At 51.3% G+C, this 25,866-nt stretch overlaps 1 protein-coding gene across 7 annotated transcripts in view; it reads right to left on the bottom strand.

Moving 5' to 3' along the window:
* Positions 1–25,866, bottom strand: part of TNS3 (tensin 3) — a 219,415-nt gene that overhangs the window by 68,368 nt on the left and 125,181 nt on the right. For all 7 annotated transcript variants that reach the window (XM_043463431.1, XM_043463429.1, XM_043463425.1 and 4 more), the window contains 3 exons: positions 17,251–17,380; positions 16,845–16,910; positions 15,798–15,902 (listed from right to left, as the gene is read on the bottom strand). In XM_043463431.1, coding sequence (XP_043319366.1) covers positions 15,798–15,902; positions 16,845–16,910; positions 17,251–17,380 — 301 coding nt within the window. The remainder of the gene's footprint in view (positions 1–15,797; positions 15,903–16,844; positions 16,911–17,250; positions 17,381–25,866) is intronic.

Genomic DNA, 25,866 nt, shown 5'->3' with positions numbered 1-25,866 from the left:
TGCTGCACGTGGCCTGTCCACAGACAGGTGGCACCCGGTCATGATGCTTTGCATAGCATCAGCGAGTGACCCGAAGGTGCCAGGGGGAGGAACTGCTGAACCCAGCTCCGCACATGAGGACCTCGGAATGAGTGCCCCAAGTTAGGGGACACCTGCAAACGTCACGCTTCCAACTGTCAAAGTGAAAAATCGACCCATGTGTGAGTCACTAGGTCACTGTGTTTAGGATGTTCTGGGCTCACGCAGAACAGCCCGTGGGTGAAGTGGGAGCTGGAGCATAAGACAGACACCAGTTCAAGTCCTCTGCCCCAGCCGTGCACAGTGGGGGGATGCCTGTGCCCTACATGAAACTCAAACACGGACACTGAAAGTCACAGCACACAGATGAGCATCTTTCATCTCATTTCTTCACCAGCTGCGGCCAACAAAATGAAGGCAAGACCTGGGGAATCAGGTATTCCCCTTTTGCTTTGCTGAGCGAGCAGCAGAAGACACTCTGCTCCATGAGAATCTCAATCCCCCCAGAGCGGAGGGGTGGACAGCGCCAGGCCCAGGGGTGGCCAGGGCAGACCACTAGCCTCACAGCCGGCAGGGAGTTGGCAATGTCTTAGAAACAGATGTCCATGCGTCCATGACTCCAGTCCTCCTCCCTCAATCTGAATGAAAACGGACTGGCACAATGAATTAAAGGAAAAAAGGAAGCCAAGAACGAGCTGTACAAAAATTCTGATTTACATTCAGGCACTGCCCCAAAGTGCCTGTTAATTATTTTGAGTAGAGCCCCGTGGCCAGCCTCACATGGAGAACAGTCCACAAGAGCCTGCAGGAAGCGGAACAGGACAAGATATTCCCTTGGCTGCAGAGTTACAAGTAATCCCAATCTTACTGTTTTTATTAGTATTAGAAATCTTAAAATAATAATAAACACGTTAAAAACAACCCGAGTGCCGCTGACAAAACACCGGCTCTGTGTGAGGCCAGGCACGGAACATTTAGGCCTTCGTCTCATGGACCCTCAGAGCTTCTTAGGGTATGCAGCGAGGGATGGAGCCAAACCCCACCACAGACTCCTTTCTAAACTTCCTACCATGCGGGCAGGTTACTTTTTATGTTGGAAAATGTCCAATACCTTTTATATCTATAGGAAAACTTTACAAACCAAATCAGTGAGCCCTCAAAGTCAGACCCACCAAAACTTCTAAATCACTCTGTAGGAGCTTGAATCTTCCCAAAGGCAGCACCGGGCCCCTGGGGGGCTGTCCAGGGGCCTCCCCGCTGTACCATGCTTTGTGATCCCAGGGTGTGGGAGGCAAGGAGGGAGAAGGGCCTCTGGCACCCACTGCCCCTGCCCTGCATTCTCCACAGAAGGACTCGGACTGAGTTTCCCTGAATCTGCAGGTGGGATTCCTGATCGGCGTTTACTCTGTGCATTCCTGGTCAGGACGTTTAGACCGTCCAAGCCCCTTATTTATAAAAGGGAATAGTCAGTCTTATCTTTCAAGGCACTTGTAAGAATTAGAGGACATGTGTAAAAAACACAGGCCCAAGGCTCCCAATGTGTGAATTCATGGGTGCTGTGAATTCCTTGTGACCCCATGGACTCTAGCCTGCCAGGCTCTTCTGTCCATGGGATTCTCCAGGCATACTGGGGTAGGCTGACATGCCCTCCTCCAGGGAATCTTCCCAATCCAGGGATCAAACCCACATCTCCTGCGTCTCCCAGATTGGCGGGCAGATTCTTTACCACTGAGTCACCAGGCTACTCCTAATATGAGTAGCCACAATTTTTAAAAGCTCCTTCCATGGTGGACAAGGCCTGGCCTCCCCTGACTGTGCTGCTTCACTTCTCTCCTGTCCACCACTCAGACCACAGCAGGCACGCTCCTGCCCCAGGACCTTTGCTCATGCCCTTCTCCACCTGCAGTGCTATCTTGGCTTGCTCTCTCACCTCCTCAGAGTGGATTCTCCTTTCTGTCCCTGCTGGGTGTTTGTCTGCGGCACACACCTACAGCCAGATATACTGCAGACTTACCAATGTCTCCCCCACAAGAACATGGGCTCCTGCAGGGAAGGGATCTGTTTTTTGTATCTGGGGATACCTGTGGTATCCCCAGCATTAGGGACCCCCCAGTGGGCCCCGAGTACTGAGAGACTGAATGTTTTGGCTTCTTCTTACATGATAAAACCTGGGGAACTATTTTGGAAAGATGCTCTGCTGTCTCAGTAGGAAAAAAAAAAAAAACTAACGACAGCCATCCAAACAAGCAAGGGTCTGATGGCAGAAGTGCCCACAGCCCTTGACCTGCAGCCCCAGGGTCTCCACGCCCCAGACACCAAAACAACCTCTCCAGGTAGACTGCACAGACCCACTTAGTGGGCCTTCAAATGCCACCCAATAAGACTGGGAAGGTGCTGAAGTCAATGTGAGGGTTTCAAAATGTCAAAGAAAACGAGTTGTGAACCTAAACATGACTCAATGTACCTATTGGATAGGCAGAGGCCCAAGGGACATCTGAACGCTATCTGTGCGGCCGCAGGAACTGGGGGTGTGATGAGGGTCCTGACATACAGTAGGTGCATAACAATGACACTGAATCTTTGCCATTCCCGTCTCCTTACTCCTGCCACCTGTGAGGTGGACTTTTCTGAGTCGGTTAGTTCCCACAGCTTCAGGGCGGGCAGGGTGTCCCCACCTATGTATGGCCCCTCTAAACCACACCTGGAGAAAGAATGACCTTGCCTACACTGGGCTGGAATTTTGTTTTCTGAGACCCCATGTGAAAACTGCAGGGTGAGAGCAATGAAAACAGAATCACCAGGGACAAAAGTTATACGGGGGGTTTGGGGGAGGAAGTCATTGCATGACTGACTGCCAAACCCTCCATGGAAAATGAGACACAAGCCCTAACCTGTTCTGTGAAGCCCCCAAAACTTTGGTCAGTTTTCAAGGACATTCTGACATAACTGATGGCAAAGTACCTCTTTTAACGAGATTTGGAAAAGTGATTGATGCAACAAGTAATTTTCAGAGAACTGATGAAGCCAAACTTTCTTCTGGTGACGCTTGGAAGGGCTGGGGATGGGGTCCCACCACTGCCACCATTGCCAGCCTCCAGCGGAAGGGAGGGTGGGAACCCTCAGGTGAAGGAGGCTTGGGGCTGTGAAGCTCTGCTCCATCACAGAACGCAGAGTGCTATCAGAGCCACTGGGTGGGTGAAGGGTGGAAGGTGGAGTCGTTCACTTCATCTGCCCCTTGCATCCTTTCATATATTTAAATGACATGTTATAATTTTGTGCTTCCAGCTCATGGGGATTTTGAAGGAACTTAATCCTCATTCTGCAAATGGAGACCCCAATCACCAGACTGGGATGTGAGCCACCCACGACCCCCAGCGTTTCTGCTGCAGATGCAGGACAAGAGACAGCCTCTACCTGTCCCAGTGCAGATCAACCATTCTCTGTGCCCCGTCCCTTCCCGCTGTCCCCACCCCATTGAACAGAACCCAGAGCCCCTTCCAAAAGCTGGCCTGTGAGTTATCTGGTAATGTTTCCCCTGCAGCCAGGGCCTGGTTAAAAATCAAACATAACTACAGCTCCGATTGCTCCCACTGAAAGACACACCAGGGGGGTTCTCATCTGGAAAAAAACAAACAAACCAGAAGGAAAAAAGAGCCAGAGGACATTCTCTGCCTCAGTAAAGGGCAGAGGCTGTCGGACAGACTTGCCACTCCACCCCAGCTACCCTGTGACGATTCCCTGCCCGCTCCCACTTGACTTTTGAGTGGGGGCTATCTCACAAGGAGGGACAGAGACACCCCCAAAATATTTCAAAAGCAAGCAAAGAAAATGAAGAAGACAGGAAGAAAAATGAAAACATTCCTTCCCAACCTGACTGAACACAGATTAACCAATGCCCACCTGTGCTCACAGGTATGTGCTCACAGGTATGTGAAGAATTGGCCAAAGGGAAGGCAACATCTCAATTTCACCTCCATTCAAGTACCAACCACTCGGGCCCCAAAAAGGTGTAGAACTGCTCTGTACTAAGTTCAACCATCCCCTAGCCCTGCTTCCAACAAAAAAAATCGATTTGAAACAAAAGAGCAAACCTGACAGATACACTAAGCTCGCTGAAATCTTTCTTTCTTTCAAATACTGAATCTATGAATCTTATGCTTTACTATTGTGAAAGGTTTGCTTTAAAAAGTAACTTTTTATTTCAAAAGCGCTAACAGTATCTTCCCTGCAAGTCTTCACTGGAGAAAAACAGAAAACTCCTCTCCAGGAAACGTCCATTGAGAGTTTACTAAGCACTGACCATAGCTGCTGGTTAGTTGTTACTGGAGACTGAAATGGAATACTCAGCAAAGTCCCAATCATATGCTGCGACGAACCAGCCTGGGGAATACGGACAGGAACAAGAGATGGAGGGCGTCAGGCACATCTCACGGCATCAGATGGGTCAGCAGAGACAGAAAGAGAGAGCAAGACTGCAGGAAGGGATGTTCCCAGAAGCTGCTGCTCTCAGGTGTGGGCTACATCCAGGGGAGGTTACAGAGAATCATTACTTTTCTCATCAGAGGGCAGAACACAGGAAACAACCCTCTCCTGCAATAGGGCTGACATTCTAAAGACAGAGGCTCTTTTTAAGAATCTCCTATGTGCCAGGACGGGCTTTCCAGGTGGCCCTAATGGTAAAGAACCCTCTATAAGATGAGAAAACAGAAGCTCAGAGAGGTTATGCCAATATTTAACATAATAAAAGGTTACTGGAATCATCTGGAATGCAAATCTACCTCTGTTTCACTCCCTAATCCATGCTTTCTGTTTTTTTAAAAACACTGGAATTCTAAACCTGACCAACCACTTTAATGTGAAATTAACAATTTAATTTTGGAAAGGAATTTGCCTAAATATTTTCTTTTCAATTCCCTCTTTCCCTCTCCCTCTCTCACACACACACTCCTTAGAAACTACTTAATCACCCTGCTTTCCTCCCTAACTCCTGAAATGGTTCGTTGTCGGGACAGAAGCCTGTGTTCTGAGGCTGCTGGGTTGATGATGGCAGTGTTATGTCTGTTTCCTAGGCTGCAGTAGCGGGAGCTCATGGCAGGCTGTGCATTTCTGTCCTTAAAATTAAGGAACTGTTCCCGGGTGGACCACTCAGTTCCCTCCCACTGTGCCCACCACGCCCACCACGCCCACCGCACCCACCGCACCCACAGCCACTTGGGAGCCCTGATAAAGGAAAGGCTCCCCACCCACCCTGACTCACCAGGAGACAGGCTGTGTCTCTGGGCACAGCCTGCTGACCACTGTCAGTCACTTCTACTTCCTGCGGCAGCCCCACATGAACCATCTCCAGCTCGCTCTAAAGATTCTCTGCTTGAGGCCACTCAGCTAAACCAATTCACTCTATCAAAAAGTCCCAATACCAGAACCTATATGTCCTCATGGAAGTCTCACAGCCACAGTCATCCCTGGAAAAGTGTCTGAGAAGAAAGAAAGAAATGATGCCATTGTCTGCATCCACATCCAAGGTACTGAGAGCAACCAGACTCCAAAGACTTCAACTGACATCCTGGGGAGAGATCGGGAAACGGGCTCAGGGAGGGCAGGCTGCTGCAAAGGGCCATCAGGGGTGAGTGGGGTGACAGAAATGTTCTTACTGTGGCTGTGATGGGAGTTTCAGGGTGGGAAGTGAAACTCCTAGAACTGGACAGTAAAGAGAGTGAACTTTACTGTATGTAAATTATACCTCAATGATTTAAAAGATCATGAATTCAAGCCAGAAATGAGGCTCACAGTGCAATGGGCCCCTGCTGTGTCCACCTTTCCCACCCACCTCACCTCATCTCCACCCCCCACTGCTTGAATTCCTCCACCTTCTCCCTCTCTTCCAGGATCTTCCTTCCTTTTCCTAGACTCAGTGAGATCGTGGCGAGTTCTCTTGTCTTCAGTGTAGCTGTCAGGGTCCCTTTGTGCTCCACCCCCACCCCTGCCTTGTGACACACAGCTTGTTTTAACTTTTTCACTGGAGTGATTTATGTGCACATCCTCAGTCCCCCTCTAGACGTTCTGGCATAATCCACCTGGGTGTGAATCCTAATTAAAAATCCCGCCCACAGCTGTGTGACCCTGGGTGAGTTACTCAACCTCTCTGAGCTCCACTTCCCTTATTGGAGAAGTTGGCTGGCAATGGGGTGCTTGATGAGGTTTGCCCAGGATCATCCTGGTGATTCAGTGAGACCAACACAAAGGGAAGAGATGAGGGACACTGTCTCTGCAAGTCCCCACATCTGTCCTCCAGCCCAGAGCCCAGGGAATAAGAGTGTCTCATGGGGTCCCGTAAAGGAGTACCCTTAACTCAGCCTAACTGACCTCACACTTCGGAATTACGTTGAAGAATTGCTTTTTAATAGAGATCTAAAGTAAAAGATGGAATTTTAAAAATACCCCCTGAAGAGTCTATAAGTCATCTCCTGTGGGGCACAGCAGGGCCCTCCAGCTGCCTAAGCAGCCCACCTCCAGCTCTCGCCAGATGTACAACACTGCTGGAGCCACCTAGTCCGCTCTGCTCCTCAGCCTCCTCCGGGACTAATGGCCACAAGGACAAAAGCACTTAGCAGTAAGCTAGCTGAGTGACGCCAGGGGCTCTGCATTGTCTTGGTGGATTCACCACAAACTCGCTTCAGCTGAATCCAGGCAGTTGTGGGGGCCTCATCCCATTCCGCAGGGCCCAGCAGCAGGATGAGCAACACTTTGACGGATCTTTCAATGCATACCCAGGGCCCTTCCTCACCTTTGTACCGCTCAGGCCCCTCACCCAGTGGTTAGAGACCATCTCTCCCAAACCAGCTGCATCAGCTCTGACTGGCCAGTGTGGGAACCAGTGATACACTGCCCAGCTTTAAATTCTGAGGATGGGCCCTGGAGCATTGGCCCAGCACCGCAAGACATGCAGAAGCAGGTGAGCATCTCAGTGCCTGCTGTGTGGCGTGCAGGCAGAGGGGGCACCGGGACTCTAGTGTCTGAGGCGTGGGCCCAGAGCAGGAGGCCGGGATGAGCAGGGTCAGTGACCCTCCACGTCCTCTGGCCAGGAAGGGAGCTGTTGGAGGCTCTGGGAGTGTCCCAGGGACACCTCCTCTCTCAGGGGCCCGTGGGGGTCGCAGGACTTTCAGGATCAGGAGAAACACCCAGGCTCGGCCTCACAGGAGGGTCCCTGTCATCTCACTGAGTCACTCACGCTGAGATCTCTCTTTTCCCACTTGGGACATTTATAACTGCAGCATTTATAACCTCTGAGGAAACACAGCACGCTTTTATTTTACTGCAGTGGGGTTCCGCCTCTGGGCTAATTAAAGGCTCCCTTGCGTGTATATTGAACGAGTTCCTATTCCAAAAAAAATCGAGAGCTAAGAAAGGATGGCCACACTGGGACCTCTGAGAATTCGACCTTTAGTGCCCAGCAGCACAGATGGGTGACTGGACTGTCCCAGGTGAGATGAAACGTGCCCTTCTCTTCTAAACAAAAGACAGACAATGCTACGAACAGCTCAGAACCCCAGGGTTGTGAAAGCCTGGCCCGAGCTCTCCCCAGGCCAAGTTCCAGAAATAACTCCATGTAGCACGGAGCTTCTCCAGACATGCCATCTCACACCTTGAGAGCAAACGCCTGCCCAAACCCCCAAACCCAGTACTGTCCCCCTGAATGCCAGACGGGGAGGCACCTAAAGTAGGAAGGAGGCACCTGGCCTGCCAAGAGGAGCGGACGGAAATCGCTCCCTTGGGAGCCAAGCCGGGCTCTGTGTAAATGTTTTCTAAAACCGAGGCAGGCTATAAATTCTTGGGAAAAAATAGTGAGAGCAGGCGGAGCGGGGTGTTCCAGCCAGAGAGGCACATGGCTCGTGGAAGGGAACGTGCCAACAGCAGAGCCCACGTCTGGGACACTGGAGCCACATGGATTCCAAGCGCTCCTGGCAGTCCTCTGGGTGAGGCCCGGAATGCAGCGATAACAGAGGCTAGGCTTCACCGTGGGGCTGTGGCAGGCGTGTCCCAGCCACGCTGACCGTGCCCCAGACAGCAGGCACAAACAACGCCGGCGGGACACTCCCATGGCGGCCCCTTCTCCTGTCCAACCAACACCCCAGCTTGGAGCGTCCCATCGAGGGCACTTATCATGGCACCTGATTCCCTCCCAGGCACTCATCACTGTGGAAACACACCTGAGCCCCAGCTGGCCAAAGAAACAGGAGGCCCTGTGGCCCACTCAGAAGTCACCTGAGCCAGCCAGCCACGGAGCGGACCATGAGCTCCTGCACATAAACCTCACCTCAAACCATCGCTGACCCTCCAAAGGCAGAAGCAGCTAAGACTCCTCTCGCTTGCAAATAAACAGTCTTCTGCCTGGCCTTCCTTCTGGCCAGGTTAAAGCTGCTGTTCTGCTCATCACTTACCACCGGACACCCTCTCCCCTAGCAGAAGCCATACACACACACACACACACACACACACACACACACACACTCCCTGCTTACCTTGCTTCCAAATAGCCTTGTAGCTTGTTACACACACACACACACACACACACACACTCCCTGCTTACCTTGCTTCCAAATAGCCTTGTAGCTTGTTACACACACACACACACACACACACACACACACACACACACACACTCCCTGCTTACCTTGCTTCCAAATAGCCCTGTAGCTTGTTTAGCCCACAACCCCAGAACATAGCATCCCGGGGTGGGGGCGTGTCTCCCCTGCCAGGGACCCAGCCTTGCTCTCCAGGCAGTCCAGAAGGTAGAAGACCTTGTTAGCTAAGAAAGGGACTTTGGTTCCACCAAAAGGCCAGTGTAATGTAAACATGTGGGTGGGGTTTCCTGCAATCAGGTTTAATGAAATTTGAACCCTGGAGGCCGAGGAGGCGGGGAAAGGCTCTACTGGAGAGCCACCCCGCGAGACCTGTGTTCACTCCCAAGACTTCTCAGCTGGCAAACTGACGGGTGGAGCCAGCACCAACCTGCTTCGGTTTACAAACCAGTTTCAGCATCATTTGTGTCCCTCAGCTACAGAGTCTTCAGCTGTGAAGTCTTCACCTTACAGTCTCCATGTCCTGGGGCTGTGTCTCTCTTTCAAGCTCGACAGGGCCAAGTTCACAGTCAGTGTTAACCACACATGGCCCATCTTTCAGCGTTTACTTGCACACCCAGACTTCCACATTCTGCCCAGCAGCGCCTCTGCACCTCAGGCCTCTTCGCATGCAATTTAGGTGGGCTTCAGCCAACAGTTCACCCCTCTGCTTTGACTGCTTGTTGGTCAAAGCACAGTCACACGCTCTGAGCCTTAAATGAACGTGACACACCAGAGCAAACAAGCAAAGCTGTTTGGACGCCTTCAGGTTTCCACAGCACAACTGGAACCCTCACAAGTGTCGCCACCCAATCAGCCTGAGATGGAATATGGTCAGCACGTCACAGACACAGATTTCTCCAACAAACCCCCAAATGACCATCAAGGCACAGGTTATGTCTGTGCTCAGGAGAAAACATCTGTTTTACTGCGGGACATAAAGCGCTTCTTGTGCAAGAAGGTCTACTCAGTTTGGGGCTCAGTAAGGGTCCTGACCAACCCCCATTCCTATCGAGGGACCTGACAGGACTGTGCCCACTCTGCAAATAACACTGTCACTGCAATCAAGAAAGCAACTAAGTTGAAAGAAAGTGAAAGTCACTCAGTCATGTCCAACTCTTTGCGACCCCATGGACTATACAGCCCATGGAATTCTCCAGGCCAGAATACTGGAGTGGGTAGCTGGTCCCTTCTCCAGGGGATCTTCCCAACCCAGGGACCGAACCTAGGTCTCCCGTATTACAGGCGGATTCTTTACCAGCTGAGCCATCAGGGAAGCCCAAGAATACTGGAGTGGGTAGCCTATCCCTTCTCCAGCAGATCTTCCTGATCCAGGAATTACAGGATCTCCTGCATTACAGGCAGATTCTTTACCAGCTGAGCTACCAGGGGAGCCCAGGAAGCAACTGACTGATCACATAATGTTTTTCTTCAAAGAATTCACATCAAAAGAAAATAAATTAGAAACGGAAATCTGAAAGATCTGGTTTGAGGACTGAGACCAATGGGCCCTGCCACGTTATAGCCAAGGCCATGCCCAGAGCGGGACCCAGTCTCCTACAGGACAGTCTTACAATCAGACCTTTGCACCCCAAAGCTGACAACTGTATGAAAAAACAACAGAATAAGGTACCAACAAAGAGGAAAACCAATCTGTACACTGGCCAGTGGTCTCTTTTCTCCATTTCTAATGCAAAGAGCCAGCATGACTAGTTGTGTGTCAAAAGGAGGCTGGTCTTTCATAAGGCTCATTTTCCCACTGTGTGGGGTGCAAGGTGGGTCTTCCTCACGTTGGCAGCGGCTTCACAAATGCGCCGCAACAGCCTTCATGAACGCACAGCAAGTGGCATCAGCGAGGGCCTCAGGTCTCGGCAGTCACGCTGTTGCCGGCCTCTAATACTCAGCCCAAAACACTGTCATATTCCCTCTGCTCCTACCTGTGGGTTTCAACCACACAGAGCTCACGCAGGCTGCTCCTGTCAACTTCTCCTGAAACAACGTGGTCTTGTGAGGCTCTGCTGATGTGAGGCCAAAAGGCAGTTCTGCAGCTCACTGTTTTGACAGGCTTCAGAACTTTCCACTGTACCGAGATGGAATTTTGTGCATGAGGTTACATAGCTAACACAGGAAAGACTTGATGGGTTTCCTGAATATTCCTGGGAGTAGTTGGCAAAGTGGGACAGGAGACCTGCAGAAGGTTCATTGTGATTCCAATGTGAAACCCATAAAGACAGAAGAAATAACCAGAAAAGGAAAACCAACTAGGACTAAAAGAAGTGGAAATTTCACAAAGTAGTAGAAAAGATGGGCAATAAAAGAACAGCCTAAGGCCAAAACGTGTATAAGAAGGTTCATTGCAGCATTAACCACAAGAGGCAAAAGATGGAAAAAACCCAAATGCTCACCTGCTGATGAATGGATCAGCACACTGAGGTTTAGTCACACTCTGGAACATTATTTGGCCATAAAAAAGGAGTGATGTATCAAAACTGAACAAACCCTCAAATCATCATGCACAGTGAAAGATGCCTGTCATGAAAAACCACACACTGCAGGAGTCCACTTGCGTGAAATGTCCATACAAGGGAAAATCATAGAGAAGGAAGATGGGTGGTCACCTGGGGCCGGGAGAGAGAGGGCTGGGGTTTGTAGAAGTTGTGTGACTTGGGGTCTTAGGGAGACCAGGAGGTCAGGCCCACTCCTAGTTTCATTTTTCGGAGAACCCACTGGCAGTCAGAACTCAGGGGCTGGTCCCCAAGGCAGAATGCCAGTGACCGAGTCCAGAGACATGCACTCCAGAGCCAGGATGCAGGGCACGGGAAGGCCTCCCAGGGAGCCGCTGCTAAAGCAGGTGCAGCATCAAAGGGCAGGAGCGCTGCAGACACTGGCCATAAAGGACAGGAGGAAAGTGAGAGCTGGATAAACATGCCCTTGGCTGAACCTGCCTTTCATACCCCTACCCCAGAGCACAGGACATGCTCACTCCCAGGGTGGGTCCCACAGCTTGAGGGATGTGGGCAGGTTGGGAGCCAAGGACCCCAGTGAAATCAAGCCAACTCTCAATGCTTCTGTTCACTGGCTCTCCTGGGATAATGCTACTTAAGGCCTCCAGCCATCGTTGGCAGGCTGTGTGTGTGTGTATTAGTCATTCAGTCATGTCTGACTCTTTGCAACCCAATGGACTATGGCTCACTAGGCTCCTCCGTCCATGGAATTCTCCAGGGAAGAATACTGGAGTGAGTGGACTGCCATTCCCTTCTCCACCCTCTCAGGTAGGAAGGCTAGGGGTCCCCAAGTGGAGGAAATAAACTGTAAGCAGGTCACAGCTTGCAGCTGCAACCTTTCACTGGGAGGCTGACATGGGCTAATTCATGCAAACTCGTCCAGATGACATGAATTTCAAGTCAATTTCTCTGATACCTCTGAGACTGCAGCTCAGGGCCAGTTATGACTCATTAACAGCCTCCAACACTGCACTCACTCTTCTGATAGGATCCAATCCACTTCAAAAAGTTAACACCTAAAGGACTTTATGGTTCCCAGCACAAGTGGTGAGACTCCTGTATTTCAGATTAGATGAAGCCATTGCTCTCCATCCCAATCACTGCCCGAAATCCCTTACCAAGACAGGATTAACTCCAGGTCACGGGTTCACACCTGGAAGGGGACCTGCGAGGCCAGGGAGCTGGAGGCTGAAAATCAAGAGAGCACAGGATGGTGCTTCCTGAGATCTGAGCAAGATGTCATTGGCATTTGATAGCTGAGCTGTATTAAAGCAGTTACTCTGCTCTGAACCGTCAAAGCAAGCAATGCGAAGGAAGGTTTCGCAGGATGCAGGATCTAAAGCAATTCTTCTCAGTCTGGGTACAGAGAGTGGAAGCATTCAGTGAGTGGCTACAGTGGTCAGACACTGATGATGCAGCCGCTACGTTCTGGAAGCTCAGCCAGCAGCATTCCCATTCTGCCAGGGAGGAGCCCGACCTTGGACAGAGAGCAGAGCAAAGACCTAAGGTCTGATCTGCCGGATTCCAGTGGACCCTCTTTTGCATAAGCCACCAAAGTGTGCTTTGCTTTTCCAAATCTCAACACCTGACAACAGTTTCTGGGGAGAAATGCTTTCAAATACATTTTCAAAGTGTGCATGCGTGGTAAGTCACTTCATTTGTGTCTGACTCTTTGTGACTCTATGGACTGTAGCCCACCAGTCTCCTCTTTCCATGGAATTCTCCAGGCAAGAATACCGGAGTGGGTTGCCATGTCCTCCTCCAGGGGATCTTCCTGACCCAAGGTTCAAATTCACATCTCTTGTGTCTCCTGCATTGGCAAGCAGGTCCTTTACCACTAGCGCCACCAAATGGCAACACCTAAATATCACAGCATGATCCAGAACTTGTAACTGCACACACCTGTGGCCGGTTCTTCCGGACCCAACTTGTCCTCACCAGCAGCCTGACTGCCGGCAGCTCAGTAGAGCGTCCTGCATGGGACAGTAACAGGACTGGGTCTTATTGTGAAAGTGACAAGAAATCAGAGGCCCCCTTTCTGCAGCCCGCCCCCATGGAGCTCTGGGCAACTGTGGTTGCCTGGGAAGCCAATGACCTGAAGTATCAGGGGGGGTACCTGGGGGACAGCAGCCCCTGTCTATGCTACCCTGGATCCACGAGCTCTACCTGTGGCCAGAAACGTACTCATTGGTTAAAGCCAAGAACAGAGGAAAGGAGGGGCACAGCAAGGCTTCATGCCCAACCATGGGCTGTGCTGCAGGCCTCACTCTGGTCCAGGGACCAGCAGGTCTTCAGCTGGAAGGATGAGGTTTGCACCAAATAACACTGGGGTCAAACCAGCCCAGACTTGTGTCCCACTTCCACAGTCTCCGTCCTGCATGATCTCGAACACACGACAACTCACCCAGCTTCACCTGTGACCACCAATAGTGCACAGCCCCAGAAGGCTACCAGGACCCCTCACCAAAGTCCAGCTTTTGATTTCTCTTGGGTACTGCACCATTTATCTCTAAAATGGGTCACAGGGTCTTACGTAGATCAAATAAAATAGCACGTGAGAGGCTCTGGTAGGCTGCCCCACTGTCCACCCCCACTGTCCATTTCTCTCCTTGAGACAGTGAAAGTCCCATGAAATACTGATGAGGCAGTGGGAGCCCCAGATCCCTCCAGGCCCCAGAGCTGGGAGCAGAGAACTGAGTCTCTGTGATGAAGACAGGACATCTGGAATCAAGTGTCCACATGTGAACGAGCTCACAGCTGGTGGAGGAGGCACAACACTTTGCTCAGATATAACAGGGGGTCAGGGTCCTTGACTGAAGGTCACTGCGGAGGCTCCACTCCGGGACAGCAGAGACAAATACAGTTTAGGTCAGTGTGTGTGTGTGTGTGTGTGTGTGTGTGTGTGTGTTTTAACCAGTAGGGACTAGAAATGGAAGTGCACAGAGAAGGCAGGGCCAAAAGACATCATTTTCTAGCCAAAACCATAGGCTGCCAAACCTTCCTTAACCCCGGAGAGTTTTGCCCTAGGGAAGCATGGCTGAGACTGCTTCCTGCCAGCCAACGCCCCCCGCCTTCACAGGAGTGGGGGTGTCAGTGGTGCCCTCCTCCAGGAACCCAAGCCAGGGACTGAGGCTCCAAGTGAGAGCTAAGGGCTCTGGGAATGAGCAATGAGTTCACCAATGCAGCTCAGCCCCACAGAGGAGCCTGGAGAGCTGGGGAGATGGAGGGAACCTCAGGAAGGGTAATGATTCCACATGAGGGAAACTGCATGTTTTGTGGAAGGTGGCTGTGCAAGGGTCTGCAGGGCCTTGGCAGCAGGGGCCATCCACGCAGCACCTATAGCAGTGAGAACTCAGAACCCCCCGTGAGCTCCACCGGGAACAAGTGCAACAGACGAGGGGTCAGACAGGGGTAGGAAATTAAGAGGTACAAACTATTACGTATAAAATAAATGTGCCATGAGGATATATTGCACAGCATAGGAATATGGCCAATATTCTATCATAACTATAAATGGAGTATAATCTTTAAAAATTGTGAATCACGATATTGTATATCTGTAACTTGTCTAATACAACTATCCCTCAATTTTGGGGGGGGGGAAGTAGATTTGCAAGTTCTTAAAAAAACATCAAAAGCAACTGGGACCCTCCTCCGATAAAATGCAGTGTGGTGGATGAACTGGGCATGGGAATGGCGCTTCGTGTGTACAGAGGCTTGACACATACAGCACTTAGAAACCGTGCCTGAAGCACAGGAGTGATGAGGGCTTCACCTCTAGACAGCAGCATGGTCTGTATCACAGAAATACTGACATGACCCCAGACTCTCCAGGTGGACAAGCTGAGGAGCCTCATGCCCGCCCTGAGTGGACCACAGACAGCCCCGGCCAGTCCCTGCAATCCCAGCGATGCACAAAGATGGGCACACGTGCAGTCACCACCACAACACTTGCTTCTGGCTATTTAATGTCTGGATGGAACTAATTGGACAAAATTGTTTTGACTGTCTCACCCAAATCAGGTCTGTTCACAATTTGGTGCCTGAAAAAGATGAAAGGCCAGTGTTCTCAAGCGCCTGGAAGAAGTCTGATCCCTCCTCTTTGAAACTGACCCCCAGAGGCTTCTTTCCATAAACCTGGCAGGTGCCACCCTCCATTCCTTTACTCTTTCATGACACTTGTGACTCAAACTGCAGGTCCCGTGGCAAACAGAGAATATGCTTGGGAGAGACAGACTCACAAAACAGAGACTAAATGACGCAGCCACACAACCTGGACACCAGTGTAATGAGCAAACAGAAATAGAACCCACAAAACTATTGCCCATGGGGCTCCCCAATAGTAGGAAACTGCCAGTGCTCAGGCACCAGGCATTCCCGTTCCACAATAGGGAGGAGAAGGGAGAGACAGACATACAGCTTCAAGTGAGGAAGCTTCTAGATGACAAGTTCACTAACTGACCATCACTATGCAGCTTTGTCAAAGCTCAACCCAATTCACCAAGCCTGATTCTCACAAGTGCCCTCAGACTCACAATGGTGTGGACGCTTGACAGTCTCCAAGCAGGCTGCAAGGAGATTTTCAATCTAAAGGTGAACAGGCTGCTTGTTCTGGGTTTTATTCTCCAGGAATTGATAGCCGGGTAACAAGACTCACCTTCACCATCTGCACTCAGGTTCTCGTATGAGTCCCAGCGGATTAGCGGGTCTGCTGTGTTGAAGTCCACAATCACCCTGTGGTCATTCTGCAAATGTTCACATCCTGCAGGGTGGTGGAAGGGACAGGGTGGACAAAGGGTGTTAGCCCCAGTCAAGCCGGCACCTGCCAGCAATGCAGAGAGCAGCCTCTGTATCTGAGTGCCAGCCCAGCGTCCAGATCCACACCCTCTCCCACAAGCCTGCCAGCAATCTGAGCTGGAACTGAAAAACAGTGCAAACCACTTGGCAGGAAGGAGAGCTGAACACTGGTCCTCTGTCTACCAGGTGGGAGGCTCTGTGCTCTGGATGCATTTCTGCACGAGGGGATCACCTGGATAGCTCTGCAGGTCAAGGACCCAGCAGAACCCTGAGGAGCAGCCTCAGGGCTGGTGGACGGGAGGGGTGGGTTTGGGCTCTTGCCTTTCTGAGGCGTCTAGGAGGATTCTTACCCCACAGCCTTGCATTTAACTTTTCATGCCTCAATCTATGGCACTGGGCACAGAAATAGGGTGCTTCTTTTCCACAGCTATTAAAAACTGAATTAAAACTTTCACAAATATAATCTCGGTGATGGAAATGAGCCACTTGTCTTCACAGTAAAGAGACTGCTTTCTCTTTCAATGTATTTTTAGAAGAAAGGAGTCTATTGTGCACACAAATATTTGCAGTCTTTCTACTATATTTCTAGTCCTCTTTAAAAATATGTGGTTGTTTCTTGAGGGGAGAAGTAAATAGGGCATCAAGTCATGGTCCCAATCCTGAAGTTCTGGGCCCTTCTTTGGGCAAGTCACACCATCTCTGGGGTCTTTTTGACCTACCTGGGCCCTACTGTCTCTAAGTTAACACCTTCCCACTGTCTAATATTCTATTTTTAATGTATTATAAATATTTCCAATTATGTACAAAGGTGGGAGGTTCTACAGAGACTCCAGCATACACACCACCCAACCAGGTCAGCATCTTGCTGCCCTCTCCACCCGCCGCCGGAATTCTGTGTTCTACCCACCTTGAATCTTCTCAGGAGTGGCTGAGAAGACTAACTCAATCTTCCCGTTATCAGGAAAACGGTCATCTAAAAAAGAAATCCTATTTCAACAAATTTGGAGACAAGACAATAAATGAATTTTGTCCTTCTATTCCTACCAGGGCAACACCACTCCCAAATCTCCAACAGCACACCAATGACAAAGAAGATGTTAGTACTTTTACTGTTTCTCTAGAATCTTTTTCTTTGTTGGAACTACCATCAGTCTCTAGTGAGACTGGTAATAATTTTGTCAATCGGCTGGTTTATGGTATGGGGGTGGGGGCAGTAGTGGAGAACAATGAAAGGAACACACAAGGCTCCCGGGGGCCACCCAGCGAGGGCCCATTCTCCCCACACTCAGTCTGGACCCAGGGAAGGACCTCACCTTTGCTGGCGTTGTCCAAATCCTCCTTCGCAAACACAAGTCTGTAGCCCTGAACAGCGCCCGTGTGAAACTGCAGGCGGAAAATGACATCGCGGGTGGCCGAGCGGTACTTCTTGTGGTAGCACTTCACCTGGGGTAAAAGGGGTTGTGTTTTCCGGGGAGCCTCACCCTTGAGGATGGCTCCTGCAGGGGTGCACAGGCCGCCAGCGGGTCCCAACCTGGGAGACCGCCTGCAAACACCACTGCTTTGGTCCTCGGCTAGGACACAGGTGCAGTTCCAACAGCACAGGAATCCCACGGTCCCTAGCCTCCGACAGACCATACCTCCACTTTGGAAGACATCTGAAGAATGAAATTGCACAGCCTCTTTTTCCTAATTTCATCAAAACACTCCACATTTTACCTTAAAGCCTTTCTGCTCTCGTGAAAGGAGCAGGCAGTCATTACTTTCCGTACTCTGCTCAGTATTTATGTTGTGTGCTATAATTGAGAGAGAGAGAAAGATGGCAAGAAGGGAGAAGGAAGGGGAAGGGAAAAGGCCTTGGAATGTATATTCCATAGCTGGGCTGTCAAGACGTCCGGAATGACAGTTTGAGGCCAGTGTCCAGAATCACCAGGGACGTGACTTGGACTCAGGCTGTGGCTCCAAGGCCCTAGGTCTCTGGGAACAGCTCAGGCCTCTGGGGTGATGGTGCCAATATGCAGGGTGAAAGCACCCCTTCTGGGCACTTGGCAGGGAAGGGTGGGTGGAGGAGGGGCCCTGGCACCATTTCTCACCCTTCCATGGGGGCCCCCCTGCCTGGGGGTCTGGGGGTAGGGCTGCCCACGAGGAGGGCAGGAAGGCCACGGCAGACTGGTGTACTGCAGGAGAGGGGACCCATCCTCCCTCCTAAGTAGAGCAGAGGCTCCTCTCCAGGGTCCCCAGGGGTTCAAGCCCAGAAGCAGGCTGGATTCTGCCCTCAGATACCCAGAGTGGAGGAGGCCACGCCCTGCACTGTGCATGCCCAGGAGGAAGGGAGGCTGGGCATGCAGGGACCTCACAGGCAGCCATGCTCACAAAAGAGTCAGGTCGGAAAGAGATGGGCTTCAGGTATCTTGTGCCAGGTCAATGAGAAGCAGTCCCAGCAAGTATGGTCCAGACCAACGATTCGGGAGATGCTGCGGGTGACTGTTCTGTGTGTATGTTCAGTCACTCACTCATGTCTAACTCTTTGAAACCCCATGGACTGCAGCACGCCAGGCTTCCCTCTCCTTCACTATCTCCCAGAGTTTGCTCAAACTCATGTCCATTGAATCAGTGATGGCATCCAACCATCTCATCCTCTGTCCTCCCCTTCTCCTCTTGCCTTCAATCTTTTCCAGCATCATAGGCCTTTCCAGTGAGTGGACTCTTCACATCAGGTGGCCAAAGTATTGGACCTTCAGCTTCAGCATCAGTCCTTCTAATGAATATTCAAGATTGATTTCCTTTTGGATTGTCTGATTTGATCTCCTTGCTGTCCAAGGGACTTTCAAGAGTGTTCTCCAGCACTACAGTTCAAAGGCATCAATTCTTCAGTGCTCGGCCTTCTTTATGGTTCAACTTTCACATCTATACATCACTACTGGAAAAACCAAAGCTTTGACTATCCAAATTTTTGTTGGCAAAGTGATGTCTCTGCTTTTTAATATGCTGTCTAGGTTTGCCATTGCTTTTCTCCAAAGAGCAAGTGTCTTTTAATTTCATGGCTGCAGTCACCGTCTGCAGTGATTTTGAAGTCCAAGAAAATAAAGGCTGTCACTGTTTCCACTGTTTCCCCATCTATTTGCCACAAAGTGATGGGACCAGGCCTTCAGTAACCAAAGAACCATCACTCGAGAGAAAACATAAAGACCCAAGGAGCCCCTTGGTTTGCCCCTTAGGGCAAACCCCAAAGTCGTTTACCTCTGTGCTATCTACAAGGAAACAGTCTGATAAATAAATGAAGAAATGTACACAGACTGTCAGGGGAGCAATTCATGTTGACAAACACAAGCCCCGCATTCACTATGCGGGAAGCGCCAGGCGGCCTGTGCACACGTGGCTGGTGGGAATCCAGACTTAGGCCTGGCCTCCAGGCCCCTGTCCAGGGCTGGCATCTGGAACTAGCCCATGAGAACTCTTTAGGAATTTGACAACTTCCATTTACTCTCCAACAGCAAATGGATCTCCAGTCACAATCCTCTCTCACTTCATCCAGGGTCTCTGGCTCCTCAGCAGGGTCCAACCAAAGGCTGTGCCCCCAGCCTTCCTTCTCGAGGCACTGCTTGCATCCTCACCCCTCCAAGGCCCCTGCAGCACAAGGATCGCTCAGTAGGGGCCCCACACCATACTGACCGCTGAGCCAAGGCCCCCATCCCACACATGCTGCAGCAAGAGCCCCACGGAGACGACATGACCCCACGCACCTGTCTCTGCTGGATGATGGACCCACCCTCTCTGTCGGCCTTTCTCCACTGCTACCCAGGAAGTGAGGGAAAGGGGGAGAAGACTTGGAGAAAAAGTAAGAGAGTTTCAGGCACATGCCAGTCTGACTCTGAAGCCTTTATCAATACTGAGGGGAACCAAGGCTGTAAAATAACAACAAGGCCTCCCTCCAGAAGCTGAAAGCCCCTGAGGGAGGTAGCCCCAGGCTAGCCCACAGGGTCACACCTCATAGAGCCAGTAGCTCCCCTCCCCCAGTTTGGCACCAGGTTCTGTGGGCAGGCAGAGCCCCTGGTGGACACAGCGCACCACAGGAGCTGGGTCAAGAAGCACCTAAGGGTGAGGGAGGATGCCCCTCAAGCACAGCTCCCTTTGGGGGAACCTTCCTCCTGCTCTGAGTTAAACGGTTCATCCTGCAGCCAGCTCCTGATGTACACAGCTCATCCCAACCAGAAACCCCCAGGCCGACCCCGACCTTTCCCAGAACCCAAGGTGCTTCATGGTCTCCCCTCCTCTGGTCTCACCATCGCTCATCACAGCAGCTACACACACACACACACACACACACACACACACACACACACACACGCACAGAGGGTGACTCATCAGACGTGAATCCCAGCCATCGCTTATCACAGCAGCTACACACACACACACACACACACACACACACACGGTGACTCACACACACACACACGGACACACACAGACACACACACACACAGGGTGACTCATCAGACACGAATCCCAGCCCACTCCAGGCACCAGGAGGGGGGAGGCAGAGGTCACCACGTGCCCTGGAGCAGGGGAGGAACACCAGATGGGTTCACCCTCCCCTCCCTACCAGCTGGCTGCCAGCTCTCAATCGTCCTGGGGCAGTGATACCTTCCCAGGCCCTGCGTGACTCTAGTGTCTAAAGACTATAGTTTTTCACGGGACAAGGGTTCAGGGTGGAAGGAAGAGCAGGGTATGCCACTGCCACAGAGCATCCGCCTTCTGCATACACACGCCCTGCCTGAGGGGCTTCTGGGGATGCCTGGCAGAGACCTGAGCCCTCCCCACAGTCCTGCCCGCTGTTTCATCATATTCTCTTCCCACTGATCGCGGTTGTACTTGCCACCCGCTCCAGTCCTCCTGGCCACCTCAGGAATGACCCCAGCTATCTCTTGAAGGCACAGAAAACCAGAGGCGTCTCCCTCGCATGGGGACCTACAGCTCTGACCAGAGAGGAGATGGACCCACCTCCACCCAGGGGAGCCCCAACTCTGGCACCTCCTGCAGAGTCAGTAATGATTCATCATCTGAGTCAATAAATGTTAGTTGTGTCGGTGACAAGAGACCAGAATCATGCTCTTAACACTCCATGGAAAGAATCAGCAGCATTTTGCTTAATAGAAGTGCCCCAAATGCTCCTTTTAAGGTACAAAGTATCGGTAGCATTTATAAAGATTAGAGTGATGAAGGTTGTAATACCCCTTTCATCCCTTCAGCATTAGCAGTTTTATTTACCCATGTCTCCCCAGCGAGTTTCTAAGAACACATCAATCCCCTGCCCCCCACAAAATCCCCTGCAGATTTTAGAATATCTGCACTAGAAACAATTTCACTCCACTTTGCTGTGGGCCTGCTGGCTGTCTACACAGGCATCAAGAAACGCATGTCCTCAAACAGGAGCCACAACCACACACCCTTAAAGGTTTAGCAAGCCTAGTGGTTGCCCTCCTAAATCACAGGACCTACATCATCCAGGGCCAACACTAACCATGATATCACTTGGAGGTGAAAATGATTTCAGAGGGTGGCAAGACTATAACTTACTCCCTAAACCTTTAGGACGGCAGCAGTACAGCTGTGAATAAACAATACAAGATCTACTGAGGGCTTCCCCGGTGGCTCAGCAGTAAAGAATCCGCCTGCAGTGGAGGAGACATGGGAGACATGGGTTCAATCCCTGGGTGAGGAAGATCCTCTGGAGGAGGGCACGTCAATCCACTCCAGCATTCTTTCCTGGAGAATCCCAGGGACAGAGGAGCCTGCCGGGCTACAATCCATAGGGTCGCAAAGAGTCAGACAACTCAAACAACTGAGCACACATACACAGATCCACTGGGCTGAGATACAGAATGGATCGGGCCCGACCCAGGTCTCAGAGACTCCCAGCAGAAGGAGAAGGATGCACGCACAGCAAGTCACAGGGCGATATAGCACGACAGACATCCCGTAATGACGCCCAACAGGAGCAGATCCAGAGGGGCTGAGGATGCATTCATTTTCCCTCTTCTTACTTAAGTGCCCTTAGCAAGAAACAATAAACTAAGGTGTTGTTTGTTTGTGACAGCTCCTTGAGAAGGGTCCCCTCTGTTTAGGAGTCAGGTCGCCAGAGCCAGGCAACAGAGCCCCACAACCACGAGGATGAAACCTAAGTGGCCATGGGGTTTGCACAAGCAGGGGCAGCAAGACGGGGCATGTGGATGGGAAAGTGTTTACAAGCTCACTGGGGCCCTGGACCACGGCCAGTTCTTGACAGGGCTGAGGCCCACGCGAATTCCTAAGCGAGGTTACATAACGACATGGCTGTGCTCACAAACGCTCTGCCCTCCCACTTGACAGAAATGTGTTTACTGAATACCTGAGGCTGCATCCGAACCTCAGTACAAGCACATTGCAAAGATGGGCAGGTCAGGTGTGCAATGGGAGGGTGTGTGGGGACAGGCCGGCCGTGTTTAGGTGAAGCCAGACGATGGGTGGATGTCACCCTGGCCTCAGCAGTAACGGCCCCCTCAACAGCCCCCAAGTCGAAGGAATGACAGGTGGAGCCCACTCCACTTTCCCCTACAGTGTTCCCAACCCAAAGAGATCACAAGGCCTTACTTCTTGTAAACTTGACCCCTATAACCTTTGCTAGCTTGTCTCAACAGAGAATCAATCCCGCATGAGGAAAGAGGCAGGTTTATCTATGCACAGGGCTGACATTTACCAAAATCAAGGAGGAAAAAAAGGCAAAAGACAGCATGCTGTCTCAAAGAATGGTGACCAAGGTGTCACCTTCGGACACCTTCCCCGGGAGCTTGCTTTCCACCTTCTGGAGCAGAGGCAGGCTCTGCAGACGCCAGACAGCCCGGCCGAACCCTCTGCGACTGTGGGTGGGAAACCCATAAAAGCATTCTCTGCAATGCAGGATTCGGTCCAACTCATGACGGTTGCCAAATTCTTGATGAGAAATGAAAATGCCTACATACTTGAACTTTAACACAGAAAGGCCCTGACATATTCTCCATGTCCTCCTTTCTCCACTGAAGGCAGGCCCGTGAGTGCGCAGGGGTGCACATCAAGCAATAACTGACTACAACTGAAGGACAGGACAAACTGAAATGAGCAGGTCTCCCACAGTCAGGCTAAGACTGGGTACTTCTCCTGCCTCAGAGCCTTGGGAAACCAGAGCTGACCTGCACGGTAGGAGGGGAGACAGCTCCCCGCTCCCCAGATGCTCAGCCAACACCAGGGAATGTTCTGCCACCGTCTGCTTCCCTGTGCTGAGCCCTGAGGTTACTTTCAGGTTGAACCAACAGTCCTGGGATTTGGAGGAGTAGCGTGTACAGATCACACAATACAGTATGTCCCCCAGAGATTATGTTCTGAGTGTGGGGATACCTGGGGTTGGTCCTCCAGCCTGGCCAGTGCTGTCAGCACCCCTTGAGAGTCTCTCCTCCTCAGACACATGGAAATCACCTCTCCCACCTGTGAGCCTTCAACTCCCGCCTCTACACATGTGTGAACACACCAAATCCTGGCACGAGAGAGACCACCAGCACATCTCACTCACCATTCACAACCACCATATTACCTGGTTCAGGAGATATGTTATGGGGAATGAAAGAGGGGATGAATGAACACTGGTGACAAGTCATAGCCAAGGGTGCGGGATAACCCTTGGTACCTGACTCCACTATTAACCTTATTCAGTTGTTCAGTTCAGTTCAGTTCACTCAGTCATGTCTGACTCTTTGCAACCCCATAGACTGCAGTACGCCAGGCTTCCCTGTCCATCACCAACTCCTGGAGCTTGCTCAAATTCAAGTCCATCGAGTCAGTGATGCCATCCAACCATCTCATCCTCTGTCATCCTCTTCTCCTCCCACCTTCAATCTTTCCTGGCATCAGGGTTTTTTCAAATAAGTCAGTTCTTCCCATCAGGTGGCCAAAGCACTGGAATTTCATCTTCAGCATCAGTCCTTCCAATAAATATTCAGGACTGACTGGTTGGATCTCCTTGCAGTCCAAGGGACTCTCAAGAGTCTTCTCCAACAACACAGTTCAAAAGCATCAATTCTTCAGCGTTCAGTTTTCTTTATAGTCCAACTCTCACATCCATTCGTGACTACTGGAAAAACCATAGCTCTGACTAGACGGACCTTTGACTAGATGATTTATTCTAGAATGGGTTTACTCAATGGACACAGATATTATGGGCTGAACTCTGTGACCTCAAGATTCATTTGTTGAAGTCTTAAAGGTGGTGAGGGTAGTGAGGTTATATGGGTGAGCCCTAATTCAATCTGACTGGGGTCCTTTAAAGAAGAGGCCAGGATCCAGACACATGCAGAGGGAAGATGACATGAGCACCTGGGGAGAAGAGAGCCATCTGCATGCCAAGGAGAGAGACCTCCGGAGAAATCAGCACAGCCAACTCCTCGATCTCTGCCTTTCAGCCTCCAGCACTGTGAGGGAATTCATGTCTGATGTTAAGCCCCCAGTCTGTGGCACTTTGTCATGACAGCCCTAGGAAACTAATACAAGAGGCTAGAGCCACTTGGAGGCTTCACAGAGATCAACAACTAAACTAAACCTCCTGGGTAATCATTTCTACAAATGAAGCAAGGAAAAATTACCCCGTGGGATGGAAAATTACCCACTTCCAGCTGTAACCCGTATCACCCTTCCCCCGTCTGATAACGCTGCAAAAAAATAAGTGCAGAGTGTACAAAAATGAACTGTAAACACAGGAAGTATAAATCAAATAATAATGCAATCCAAAAATACTCCATGTTAAGAATGGACAGAGGTGCAGGAAGGGGCTGGTTTTATCAAGTTATGCATTTCCTATGATGAGATCTGGGAGATCCTATTTGCCCCCATTGCTGATGGAAACAAAAATTCATGGAAAGGCTACCTTCAGGGCAGGAAACATTCCCCTCAATAGACCCCCAGGCAACAGAACACCTGAATGCCAGACCTCTCAGCTTCCCGCAGCATCATTCATCCAGTCAAGCTGTCCCCTCACACAAGCAGCAGCCTTCAGGGCATGCTAGAGTGTGAACTTGCCCAAGGACTCCCACCTTTGGGGGCGGGCTCCAGGCAATAAGGTGGGGACAATGGCACCCTGGGCTCACAGCAAGGGTGAGCTGCCACCCCTGAGAAGCACAATGACTGGCTTTGGAGAGGCAGGGACAAGTCAACCACCCACCTCAAGGGCTCGGCATCCACCTATGAGAGATCATCAAATGTGGCCTAAGAGAGGTATAGCCATGTGTCCAATGTGGATGACATGGGTAGGCGGCACCAGCAAGACCCACAGAAAAGAGGGGACCTGGGGCCCTGTGCAGAAAAAGACAGATAATCCAGCATCTCTGGGGCTAAGTGACTGAGGAAGCAGTAAACCGAGGGGCTCCTAGGCCACATACAGGAGCCTGGACCCTCTCTTCCCACTGTGGGGAGGATGCTGGGCCCAGGCAGTAGAACACCGTGCTCGGATGGGGTCACACAGTGAGGCACAGGGCTCGCGGGCACAAGCAGTCCTGGGATTTAGGACATATCGGGGTAAAGGAGCTGCATGACTGATGAGATATGGGGCACGCAGACGCCGAGAGGAAGCTCCCATTCGGGGTCTGGGGAACAGGGGGGGATGGTCCTAGGAAGCACAGAACGGATTCCAAGGGGGCTGGACCCAAGACAGAAGCAAGTAAGAGGCAGCCTGGACCCCTCGGAGCAGCACTTGGGAAAGGGGGCTGCCCAGAGGATAGCAGACCTGCCAGGAGCCGGGGACCACCCGGAGAGGAGGGGCTACAGGCGGAGCTGAGGGAAGAGGAGGCCCCATGAAGAGCAAGCACCCACGTGATGGCGAACACCAGGAAGATGGCCATTGGGGGGTGGGGGAGGGGGGAGAGCAGAAGGCA

Source organism: Cervus canadensis, chromosome 3, assembly GCF_019320065.1.
Source record: "Cervus canadensis isolate Bull #8, Minnesota chromosome 3, ASM1932006v1, whole genome shotgun sequence".
Classification (NCBI taxonomy): domain Eukaryota; kingdom Metazoa; phylum Chordata; class Mammalia; order Artiodactyla; family Cervidae; genus Cervus; species Cervus canadensis.
The sequence above is the reverse complement of the archived record's forward strand: the minus strand, read 5'-3'. Positions and strand labels throughout refer to the sequence as shown.